This window comes from Eublepharis macularius, chromosome 6, assembly GCF_028583425.1.
Source record: "Eublepharis macularius isolate TG4126 chromosome 6, MPM_Emac_v1.0, whole genome shotgun sequence".
NCBI classification, from domain to species: domain Eukaryota; kingdom Metazoa; phylum Chordata; class Lepidosauria; order Squamata; family Eublepharidae; genus Eublepharis; species Eublepharis macularius.
Genome location: NC_072795.1, coordinates 41,717,276 through 41,730,317, shown reverse-complemented (window position 1 = coordinate 41,730,317; position 13,042 = coordinate 41,717,276). Strand labels below are relative to the sequence as shown.

Sequence of the window (13,042 nt, the reverse complement as noted above, 5' to 3'; positions counted from 1 at the left end):
CTGTGTGGTAGAAAGGCAGCTAACAAATGTTTTAAATAATAAATAAGATGCCCAGTCTAAATTCAGTTCAGCAAGATCATCTCAAGACTATTGCTTAGTATAACCTTGCCAGCTGAATACATTCAAACTATTTTTGTACATTGTATTTGAATTAAACACCTAATTATTTAAATTGAAATCTATTCATACTGTGTTCTTTCAACTATGATCCACCACCTCATGCGGGAAGAACAATTTCCATTATTCTTTCAGCCAAAACGCATGAACCTTGATATAGAAAACAGAATAAATATGGGAGGAAATGTTGCTAGGTAAGTGGATTTACAATCACCAGTTTATAATGTTTTGATTTGAATTATGTACTTTTGCAGCTGATCTGGGAGCAGAAACTAGTGAATTTATTCCACAGTGATAATAGCCTTCAGAAGTGTTAGAGAACATACCTGCAGATAATAAAAAAATTGTTCTCTCACTTCAGTTTTGGGCTTTGCTGCTTGACAGTAAAGCCAGTTGCTAACCTACTTCTTCATGAAATATGAGATTAGATCCAAACTAAACTGGCAATCCCACCAATCCCCCTTTTCCTGCTGCAGACTCTGCTCATGTCACTCTTCATGGTTCCCTATCCCCCAGGAGTAACACTTCAAGGAGATCAATGAGCAACAGTGAGAAGGGGGATGCTGCAAAGTTCTGTTACACTTATGGAAAATTTAATCTGTACCCAGTCTATAGAACAAATTCGTAATCACAGAGATGTTGCCCCTTCCAGCATTCTCCACAAAGTTGCTTCTAAAGGTCATGGGATTCTCTGGAATGTAAGATGTTGCATGCGGGAAGGAAGAGAAACCACTCCCTCTTTGTGTGATCAGAAATGTCCTTTTATTCATAGTAGTGAGTGTGTAGATCCAAATTATGTGCAGGGCAAAGCACTAGGACACTTCAAATGCTGTTCAGATAAGTGTTCAGCTGAGTATTTCCAGAGTTCAGCAGTCATTACAGTAGCCTGAACTCCATTTTCAGGAACTGAAATAACTGACCAAAACATACTGTGGATTGCTCTGTGGATGAGTTTGAGGGCAGAAAGCTAATTGTAGCTTTTCTAAATGGCAGCTGCACTGGAAGAAAGTCACTGCCTCTCCCTTCACAATTATTTAGGGTTAAAATTCTTGCACTACTATTACAAAGATGGGGAAAGTCATAATGAATATGTAAGTTCTGCCATCGTACATCACAACATTTTTTAAAGAGTATAAGGTGGAGAAGTATCGTTCAGTTACTAAAGAAGAATATTCAGGTTTGCTCTCATCAGTTCTAGTAAAAAGCTGTAGAACACTGCCATTCAAGGCTCCTTGCCCAGAACAAGCAAGAACAAGCAATCAAATACAAAGTAAATTCATATAAGTAAGTGACACACTGGCAAGGTGTTGCCTCAGAAGGTGCTCTTTAGGAAAGACTTGCATTGTAAGTTACAAATCAGCTGAACCGATGAGCACTGCCAACAGCTGTGGAGCCATAAAACAGAAAAACCAATCTGGACAGCATTTTGGAACTACCAATCTCTCCCCAGAATATTCATTTCCTGTAAGGCTCTAAAATGACAAGAATGGTAGCACTCTTTGATTCGGCAGTGAATGAGATCCCTGCAAGAGCCTGGAAAAAGTGAACCGCGAAAATCGAATACAGCCTTGGTTCACGAAAGCCAGTCTTGTACAGTTGATGGGTTTGTGCAGGAATGTGGAATTATTCATATGTTTCATATGTTCTGGTTTGTACATTTCAACAAGGAAAAATGTGGACTGGAAACATCTGAAATATTGCTTCCAGAGCAGTTAACAATTCAGATCAGTCAGAATCAGCTAATATGCATTTATTCCAGAATGGGCGATATCTTTGAATGAAAGATGAACTTCAGCTATTCAGTAACGTGAAACTGTTACAAAAAGTCATCATTACTACCACAAGTTAATTTTTTTACTAGCTTTCTCCCCAATGGGGATCCAAAGCAGCTTACATCATTGTCCCCCTCCATTTTCTCTTTACAACACCCTGTGAGGTAGGCTCAGCTGAGGGTGTGTGACTGGCCCATGTTCACCCTGAAAGCTTCCATGGCAAAGCAGGGATTCAAACCTAAGTCACCTATATCCTAGTTCAACAGTCTAACCACCACATCACCATTGGCTGAGAAGAGTTCAATCGACATTCAGCTGAAGGGTGCTGTTGGGACTCAGTATTAAGACTTGGTGATTAGGTAGCAGCCAAAGCAAGGAATATATTTTACTAACTTAAATTTTTCACCAGTTGTGCTCTCCTCTGGAGAAAAGTAACCCAACCACTGCAATTCATGCCTTGGTGTCACCTAGATTAGGTTTATGATGCAATGTACACTGTGATTGGGCAGAAATGTGAAATATAACTGTGGTAAATAAGTGCATGGACCATTCTAAGAAAATCTGGACCTTGCGAGTAGTTTGGAATGTATCTTTTGGGAATGTTACTACTACATCATGCTGTTTGGAAAATGCAACACCAGTTTTTCAACAGCTTCACCAAATCTTAACTGTTCTTTAGTTTGACATGCTGGCTTTAGTACTTAGGGCTTTAACAGCTTGGGGCTCAGTTTACTTTAAGGACTGCCTTTTCTCATATGAACACAAGGTCTTTCTTGGAGCCTGCTGTGTGCACTTGCTGCTTCAAGTACAGTGGGTGGTTAAAAGATGAGAGGGCGCTCTGTAAAGATACAGCTTACAGAATTCGCTCCCTAGAGAAGTTTGTCATACATCATTCGTCAAGTGCTCTGATGGCTGTAAGCATGCATTACTGCTGCCATCAGTTTTGCTGATTTTATTTAGTTATTGCTTTTAATGTTTTATTTTCATTTATATTGTGGTCTCTGATCAACTGATGCCTTGGAATTGTAAATCAAAAGGCAGGCTGTAAATATTTTAATTCATTTGTTATTTTGCTTTCAAGAGATTTTATGCTGCACAACTTTTTAAAAAAACTTACAAAGCAGTCAGCTAATGCTATGATTGAGGAGTAGTGGAGTGTGGAAAATTCTTGCACAGTTAAACATATTCAGTCCTTTCTCCTAAGTACTGAAAATACTGTGATGCAGTTGGGTGTGTTTACGTGTGTTTTTAATACACATTTGTCTTTTCTTGTTTCTCAATACTCCCTGATTCTATGACCTACCACATATATGGTCAAAGCAGGTAGATTAAAAAAGACTTTAGTCTATTTTTCAAATAAAAGGATGACCTACTATTCCACCTTGAAGTTCAGAAAATTAACCTTGAAGATCAACACACAACTACCTGTAATCCTTTTACAACTGGAAAATTGAAATCAATTAACAAACACATTACAAAAACTTATTTTTCCTAGGTGTTCGAGAACAGTACAAATAGCTTGAAACTCCATATTTAAAGAAGTATAGCAGACAGAAAATCGCCTATTAAAGAGTAGTTAAGATTAGAATTAGAATGTGTTAAGGCTACCAAAGCGCCATAATATTCATTTCTGTTGTTCCAAATATGCAATACAGAATATAGTTTTGAAATCAGCAGTTGAAAACACTTTTGAGACTGAAGTCACACCAGTGACTTTTGTGACTGAAGTGAAGCCAGTTTGGTGTAGTGGTTAAGAGCACGGGACTCTAATCTGGAGAGCCGGGTTTGATTCCCCACTCCTCCACTTGAAGCCAGCTGGGTGACCTTGGGTCAGTTACAGCTTCTAGGAGCTCTCTCAGCCCCACCCACCTCAGAGGGTGTTTTGTTGTGGGGATAATGATAGCATACTTTGTAAACCGCTCTGAGCGGGCATTAAGTTGTCCTGAAGGGCAGTATAAATCAAATGTTATTATCATTACACACATTTATACTCAACTGAAAGTTCAAGTCATGTGGTTGATAAAAATGAAGTACAGAATTTAATATACCAAGAAACTCTAAACTGCATGTAGATTAATTTAAATACAGTTTAAACTTTCAGATGCTAAAAATGACCTGAGCAGCAGAATGCAAGGACTACACACTGAAGGTAGAGCAAGGCAGGGGACCAAAATAATCTGTTAAATAGTTGTTAAAAGATTTGCAGAATGTTAGACAAGAGCTGAACAGCAGCTACCAAGATATCTCTACAGTACTAAGATTTTCAAAAAAGTGATATGATTTTTCAGGAAAAATTTAAATTATAACATGTTTCCCTTGCAGGCAAGTCGCAACTCGTCCATGAGAGTAAGGAGGATGGCTGTCCCAGCCCCTCGTAAACCTCCGCGAGTGCCATTCAGGTCCAGCCCAGGGAGCAGTTTCCCAGGGCAGACTGCATCTCGGCAATACCCCCATGAGGGCTGGACAAGGGATGGGTTTTGCATCTCGGAATGCTGCACAAACTGCCTTCGCTCCCTGTCCAGCCTAGAGACCCTGGCAGAAAAGACGTTCAGAGAATCTCTTCACCGTTTTCAGTTTAATAAAATGTGTATTGAAAAACAACAAACTGCCTGTCTGCTTGCTCACTTCCCTGCCATTGACAGAAGCTCTGCCCCAACTCCCCATCGGGATGTTTTTTCACACATCCCCACAAATGTTTCCTTGCTCCAGGCTGGGATGGGCTTCTGCTGCCAGAAGCAGCAGGTATCAAGGGGCGGCCCATCCTGGCCTCCTTCTCCCCCTCAATGTATCTTCAGGCAGTGGGGAGGGAGTTGAAGCGTGGCCCATGATTGTTTGGTGAGGCGGGGCAGGGGGGTGCACCACTACAGGCTTTCATGCTCTGACAGACTGAGCTGCTGGCATCTGATAAGCCAGCCAGACTTAAGCTGCATGCGAGGGAAGGAGAATGTTGCTGCCAGGAGTGACATCTTGGGATCTCCCCAGTGCCTCCTCTGGGGGGATGGAGTGGTGGCAGTAAGGGGACTTGCAGGTGCACCGAGCTGCAGCCACCGGCCTGGCCCTCATCAGAAATGGGGGGGGGGGGTTGGATGGGCAAGACAGTGGGTGCTCAATCCACACATTCAGTGTTACCTCTGCCCCCCCAACCTGGCCTGCTCCCTGATGGAGGGGTGTTGGTGGGCAATGGGGAACCTGGCCTCCCTACTGGCTGCACCCCTCACCTGCCCTGTCAGGGGAGCGGTGTAGCCATTGGTTGGTGTAGGTAAGGTTGCCAGGGGAATGGTGGACTGATGCTCTTGGCAGCAGCTGTGCTCGGGCACCAGCAGGACTCTCCTGCAAAAGTCCATAGGCAGTGGCGGAGCAGCGCCCCATTCACATCGACGCCCAAACAAAGGCGCTGACTCAGGGGTTAGGATTGAGCTGTTAAAGAACTGTGCATATATGCTGTAGACCTGGTTGTCCAGTCATCTATTTCAATCAAATTTAACTCTTATCATTGAAGGTCACTGGGGCAGTTCACTTACATTACTTGCAAGCTCAATATTAGATTGGTGATTACAGTTTCCCTTCCGCTATGTGAGAGATAATTTTAGCTTTGATTTTTATTTTATCTGCACAGTCAATTAGGTGAATTCATAACTTGATTCTGTTAGGATTATTATAAGTAGTCAGAGTTTCAGTCTAAACGTGATAGAAGCTTGTTGGTCATGTCAGGCTATGAATATTCTGGCAAATTAAAATCCAATCTGCATATGTTGTAATATGCAGGTATTTTTTCAAGTCTCTTTTCTGAGAAAAAGCAGCAAGCTTCGGTAATTGGTATTTTTTATTTGTTAGGATATGCTGCGGTTGTTAGCTGCTGCATAAGTACTATAAAGTTTAGATATTAGTAACCAGATGCTTAGATCATGAATTTTCTCTTCTGCCAATTTTAGCTGTTAATGCCAAAGCTGAACCAAATTTGAAGAATGTAGAGTTAATTGACTTGAATAAAAACTTGCCCTTTCCCCCCTTAAAAACACTATATACCTACTGTTTACATTTGGTGATGCACTGACAAAACAAATGTAAGTTATTAGCCATACCTTCCTCCTACTGCGTCGTCTTGCGGTTGGGCCCCGACAGTGTTCCTTTGTGAACGTCGCAGTGACCCCCCTGGACTGTTATTAGGCCGGTTGGACATTGGCACCTCTCTCCTGAAGGGACATACCCTTTCTAGACACTACCATTCACTGAAAGACAAAAGTACATTTAAGGTAGTAAAAGAAATTATCAATGATTGCCCATCTGCCATGAAGATGATCATACACAGGTCATACATTCAACAACTCATCCCAAGACTTCCAACAAAAGAAACTTATCTATTTTTCAGTTAACTGACAAATCAGCCTAGTTTCCCTTATGACATTTTCTTCTCATGTTAAAGGCTACTTTAACACTCACTGTTTTACAGAGTACAAGTACTTACAATTGCCTCAAACAGATGAGCAATGTCTACAGAACAAACAATAGGAAACAATTTGGGTGGGGTAGTGGGGGGGATTGCTTTCTAGAGTTTCAGCATTCCCCAGTTATATGGTGTATACATATGCTTCATATTTGACTACAAAGAGGTATAGTGATGGTAAAGAATAAAACTTCTAAAACTGAGTTCGAGTTTTCATGAACAATGACAAACATTAGCCCACTAAATCAAGGTAAAACCTACTTGGAATTAAGTTTAAAGTGTTTTGTTTTCTCTTAACTGAAAATAATAGATTAGCTTTCTGCGTATGTAATTTAAATCACCAACCTCAACTAACAAAACCAGTTTGCAAGGGAGAGAAGAGACAGATCACATCAATGCCTTTCTTAAAAAACTACACTGACCCCAAAAGGAACAGGATGAGTCTTGAGGTCCCTGAAGCCAGAAACTGAGAAGTACAAGTCATCTTTAGGTGAGAAAGAGACACAGACTGAGTATCTTACGTGAGCAAATAAGATCAGTGACCTCTTGTACTGGCTCCAATATTATGGACCATAAGTACATTACTATGATGCCATACACAGCAACTGTCTTTAAGGCAGGTCCAGGATTCAGAAAAAAAGCCAGGTTTTAGCAGATCCAGCTAAATTCCAGCTGGATCAAGACCCCCAGACAAATCCAGGTTAATCAGGAATCACAGCTTCAGGAACTTTGCTGGTGGTTCCCACTGGCATCTCCAGTGTTTTCTTCAAGAGGATAGGTGAGAGAAGGGAGGGAGAGTGAGAAAGGGAGGGGTGGAATGAGTGACCAATCTGTGCAGGCGCTCTCTTTGCCTGCCTGGCTTCTGTGAGTGACACTGGTTCACAGTTCGTCTATGTTGCAACAATGTCCCTTGCTTCAGCTTGGTTTGGGTGGAGGTAAGATGATGTAAGGTTCCCCTTGTATCACTTAGGTTCTGGGAAGGCTCCATTGCTTCTGTTTAGTTTTGTTGAGCTTTCTCTGGGTTGAGCTTGCATTTGGGAGTGTGCCTTTGGCCAGTGACAGCCTTCCCCCTGTGATTTTTTGCCTGAGGGGCAGCTTGGAAATGTTTCCTCTATAGGGAACAACGTAGAGAGGCTGGTGGCATCTTGTTCAGTGGCCCACAGAATTGGACCACAGCGTCCAATTTTCCTGAAACTTATCAAATCTTTAGAGAATAGTAAGAAGTAGGTTCCCTGCAAATTTGGTGGTGTTTGCTTGAAAAATAATCCAACCCCCCCCCCGCCCCCCCACGACAGGTTTCCCCATAGAGAATGGCTCAATAAATCCAGGATTATCTAATCTGTCTGAACCGGATCAGATAATCTTTCCAAGATTTTAGGAATCCCGGATTGTTTGGAGGGAGGATCCGTGAAACCCAGATCCAACTTTTTAAAAATAGTATTACCCATAGATACGGATATCCAAGGATATGATTGGCAGGAATCAGTAGGGCCCATCAGGATATTTTCACAGGAGGGAGAGAGAAAATCTGATAGCAAAGATAAGCTAAATTCCCACAGAGTTCACGACAGCATCTCTGTGACGCCACCATTAGTCAATATATTATGAAAATATCTTTACTGTTTGAAAATGCACAACAGCAACTATTGTTAGTTGTTTTAAAGTTAACTTTTCTACCAAAAGTCTTGATCTTTTTGAAAAAAGTCAACACAAATATGATTTTACAAACATAACTGATAACAACCCTGGTTAGCATTATTAGCCAGAAATTTTAATCTAGTTCTGCATCAATATTAAACATTAGTATTGTAAAGCAGCCAGCCTGGTTTTGATTGATGACTTGAAGTGGCTGATTTGCCTGAAGGGCTAAAAAATTAGAGCAAGGACACAATATAAGTCATGTGTTTAGAGACAGCTTGATTCAAATTTGGGATTCGACAAGAACGAGGATAAGCCCTTCAATATCATCAATACTGTCACCAATTGGAAAGCCAAACGCTTAGGGAAAATTGGTACAAGATACTTTTTAGATGGTACATTACACCAAAAGATGAAAAAAGTGGATAAGGAATATGTAGGGTCATCTTGGAAGTGTAAGAATGTAGATGGTTCTCTTTCATATGTGCCGGACATGTAAAAAAATAAAAAACATTTGGAAAGATATACACGTGGAGTTTCAGATTTTGAAAATTAATTTTGCCATGAAAATCCAAACTATTTTGTTGGGACTAATACCAGATAATGTTAATAGAACACTACATGAACTATTTCAGTATTTGCTGACAGCAGCAAGTGTGGTAATGGCGAGTAAATGGAAAGAAGGAGAATGCCCAACCAGGGAAATCTGGAAGGACAAAATGTCAGAATATAATCTGACAGTAGGATAATTAGTTATATAAAGATAATTGGTAGAATAAATTGTATAATATTGAAATATTGGTAAAAAGCTAACATTGTTATTGTTAGTATAAGAGTATATTAGTATAAGTATAAGTAAAAGATAATGTATAAGTATAGGGGACATGAGGATTTTTTCATTTTTTAAGAAAACAGGTCAGAATTTTCAACAGTACTTAATACTCTTAGAGGGTATGACAACTAGCTATATTAAGCAATAAGCATTATTACTGTTAATAATAGTCTTTTTTCTCTTTTATTATTACTAATATAATGAGTAGAAATAGGTATGAATTCTGCGTATGTTCTTTAATTGGAAAATATATACTAAACAGGCTTAATGATTACTCTAATCACTATTTTAATATTTATAAAGGCTATGATTTTTGTACTCCGTATTTTAATAATCCTTGTAGCACACAGTTATATATTTGTCTTGCTTGTCCCTTTCTTCTCCCCTTTTCTGCACTCCCTTGTTTTAATAAAATAAAAAAATATTAAACATCAACTCTGATGTTTTAACTAGAGACGGAATTCACACAAAAGAGCAAAAAGTGCGTAATCCCTTTATGACTATGGGAACCGAATCATCACATGTACACCAGTTTTTACATAAGATACTATCTTACTACTACAAATCCTTCATGAATACTCTTAGCAAATGCTTGTGTAGACAAGAATGGATTGGCACCTCTTATAGCTTTCCATCAAACTTCTATTCCAGAGGAGTAGTACTTAAAATTGACAACTGTAAAACACTTTGTGAAGGTATGCAATTTCTTTGTAACTCGTTAATTATAAAATGTCAAGCTTTAAGCTCATTTATAAATACACTTAAAATTTGCCCCAAAGTAATTTTATTTGTATAACCACAGCAGTTATTGTAAGAACGTAAGGGCAGTTCTGCTGGATCAGACCAGTGGTTCATCTACTTCAGCACCCTGTCTCACACAGAGAGGAACCAGTTATTCTGACTGTCAACAACAGAGCATAATGACCGAGCCTGGTGTTGCCTTCTGGTACTGGCATTCAGGGATTTACTACCTCTGAATGTGGAAGTTCCCTTTAGCTATCTGAGCTAATACCGCCATAAATTGGTTTAATTTTAAAGCCATCTATGTTTCTGGCCATTATTACATCCTCTAGCAGTGAACTTCATATCTTAATCACTTGTTGAGAAAGTAGTATTTATTTGGTCTGTCCTCAACTTACTGCCTATGAACTTCATTGGATGCCCTCAAGTTCTAATATTTTGGGAAAGGAAAAATGCTTTCTGTCCATCTTCTCTACCCCATGTATAATTTTATAAACCTCTATTATGTACCCTTAATGGTTTCTTCTCTAATCTGATGAGACCAGTCTCTTCAGCCTTTACTCATAGAAAAAGTGCTCCAACACTTTAACCATCTTAGTTTAATTTTTTTGATTTTTTTTTCGTTTACACCCTGCCGTTCTCCCCAATGGGGACCCAAAGCAGCTTACATCATTCTTCTCTCCTCCATTTTTCCACACAACAGCCTTGTGTGGCTGGTTAGGGTGAGAGTAGCAACTGGCCCAAGGTCACCTAGCAAGCTTCCATGGCAGAGCAGACAATCAAACCTGGTCACCAAGATCCTAGTCTATCATTCTAGCCACTACAGTATACTGGGTCTCTTCTCTACCTTTTCTCTTTTGAGAAAAGAGAAATATCTCTTTTGAGATACAGTGACCAGAACTGCATGCCATATTCCAAATGAGGTTGCGTTATATATATCTATACAGGGGCATTTTAATATTGGATGTTTTATTTTCAGTCCCTTTCCTAATAATCCTCAGCACAGAATTCATCTTTTTCACTGCTGCAGCACCCTGGCTGACATTTTCATTAAGCTATCCACTATGACCCCATGATCTCTTTCCTGCTCACTCTCAGAAAGTTCTGAATTCATTAGAGTATACTTTAAGCTGGGATTTTTGTTTCCAATGTGTATCACCTTACACTTACCTAAACTGAACTTTGCCTGCCACATTGTTGCCCACTCACCCAATTGGTGGAGATCCTCCTGGAGCTCTTCATAATTGGTCTTGGTTTGCATGATTATGTATCATCTACAAATCTGGCCACTATGCTGCTCACCTCCACTTCCAGATTATTTATGAACAAAATAAATAGCACCAGCTCCAAATATTGATCCTTGTGAGACCCCACTGCTTACTTCTCTCAGCTTTCTGTTTAGCTAATTGTTTACTCCTAAACCTGTCCTCTCATCCCAAGACTTTTAAGCTTACCCAGGAGTCTTTAGTGGGCTGCCTTGCAAAAAGCCTTCTGAAAGTCTTGTATAGAGTGTTTACTGGGTCCCCTTATCTACACGTCTGTTCATTTTCTCAAATAACTCCTCCTCTGGTACAATGTCTGATTTCAGTGACAAGTTGCATATATTAACTATATCAACAATTTCATATTTGAGTTCCTCAAGAACCCTCAGGCGTAAACCATCAGGTCCTGGACATTTACTCATTCTTTATTTCCCAATAGGTATGGTACTTCACCTCTTGACACCTCAATTTAGCTTAGTTCTTCAGACTCTCTGAAAAAAGTTCCTCTAGCCTCAGGTACACACTGCACTTTTCACAGTAAACAAAGATACAAAGTATTCATTTAGCTTCTTTGCCATCTCCCCATCTTTTATTAGCAATCTTTATTTCTTTGTCATCACACAAAGACCCACCTGCCTCTCTGGCTGTTGTCCTGCTCCATTAAAGAAATGCTTATTTTTATGCTTTTAGCAATCCATTTCTCAAATTCTCTTCTCTTGTGTAACTAATAAATTACACTTACAGTCTGCCCCTTCTGTTCATTGGGGAAGACTTTCTACTTTCTAAAAAGAAGGCTTTTTGCCTTTTATGGCTTCCTTGACTTGGGTCACTAATCGCAAGCATCTGTTCAGACCTGGCAGCATCTTTCCTAACCTGGGGAATGCATTCAATTGGGGCTTCAGCTAGTGTGGTTTTAAATAGTATCCTAGCATCATCTAGGGAGGACCTGACTGTCTTGTGTTTCCCTTTCAGCTTCTAACTAGCCCCTTCATTTTTATAAAGTTCTCTTTTAAAAATCAAATTTTACTATTTGAGATAACTTTCCATTAACATGAATGCTGAAGTTCATAACAATTTGGTTACTGTTCCTAGCTAGTGCAACAAAATCCACACTTCTCAGCAGGTCTGCAGCCTCACTCAGAAGCAAATCCAAGATCATTAACCCTCTGGTTGGCTCTGTGACTTAGCTGTTCCAATGCTCATTCATTTATAATTCTAGAAACTTCATTTCTACAGCATGATTCAAGCACATGCTTACCTAGTAGCTGTCACCTAGTATCACAACATTATCTACTTTTGTCATCTGATCAGTAGTCAGTAGCTACTTCATGGCTTTTCTTTTGTATTTTTTTAATTGTTGGGGAGTTCAAAAGATGGCTGGGAGACTGAAGGAAACATCTACCATTACTTTGGCAGGACAGTGTGAAGCTTTACTCTGAGATTACTAACAATATCCTTAGAAGATTTATTTCAAACCTGACACTTATACCCTTTCCAAGGAAACAATTCCAGACACTGTGAGAGTTACGCTACTTCATACCTAAGGCACTCAGGATTTGAACCACTGCAACTACACATATTTTATTTATTTGGTGCCCAAGTAACAGGTAAGAAAATGTAACCTTGATCCAAATGTAGTGTCAATATACTATGTCTAGTGCATTCAATACCAACTGGGACAAGACCTCACAATTAAGATTTCAGCTTGAGGAAGCAGAGAAATAAGCAAGTTGGTTTAACATGTGCTGGTATATGTACATAGGGACGAAGTCTTAAATTTCATAGAAAATATTCTGGAAGGGTAGAACTGGTAGTCTTGTCATGGCAAAAGTGACCAAGAATCTAGAGGCTCCTTAAAACTACCATTTAATTCCAGCATAAGCTTCTGCTGGTAATAGGTTTTACTTTCTAAAAGCTTGTGCTGAAAGAAAAACTTGTTCATCTTTAAGGTACCACTGGACTGTTCATTGTTATAAACAGAGTGGTTTTTCAGCAAAAATGTGAAAGAAAAGCAGAGTAGTGATAGAATGCACAAGACAATGTGAAGGAACCCAGCTAGATTCACTTAAAACTAGCAGGAGACCTTAGGGCAGCTGAAGTTAGTGGAGGTGGAGAAGTAAAAACCACAAGCAAGGGTTTAACAAAGAACCAGCAGACCATTCTGGTGGGATGCTTTGGAAGAAAGTGCTTGTGGCATGTTACTGGGCTTGGAAAAGGAAAGAGTGTAAAGATGTCT

General features: G+C 39.7%; 1 protein-coding gene across 4 annotated transcripts in view; it reads right to left on the bottom strand.

Annotated features, from left to right (window-relative positions):
• The window catches only part of TRIP12 (thyroid hormone receptor interactor 12), a 106,658-nt gene that overhangs the window by 77,204 nt on the left and 16,412 nt on the right, over positions 1-13,042 (bottom strand). For all 4 annotated transcript variants that reach the window (XM_054983208.1, XM_054983209.1, XM_054983210.1 and 1 more), the window contains exon 2: positions 5,972-6,118. In XM_054983208.1, the coding sequence (XP_054839183.1) occupies positions 5,972-6,069 (98 nt within the window). In that variant the 5' untranslated portion in view covers positions 6,070-6,118. The remainder of the gene's footprint in view (positions 1-5,971; positions 6,119-13,042) is intronic.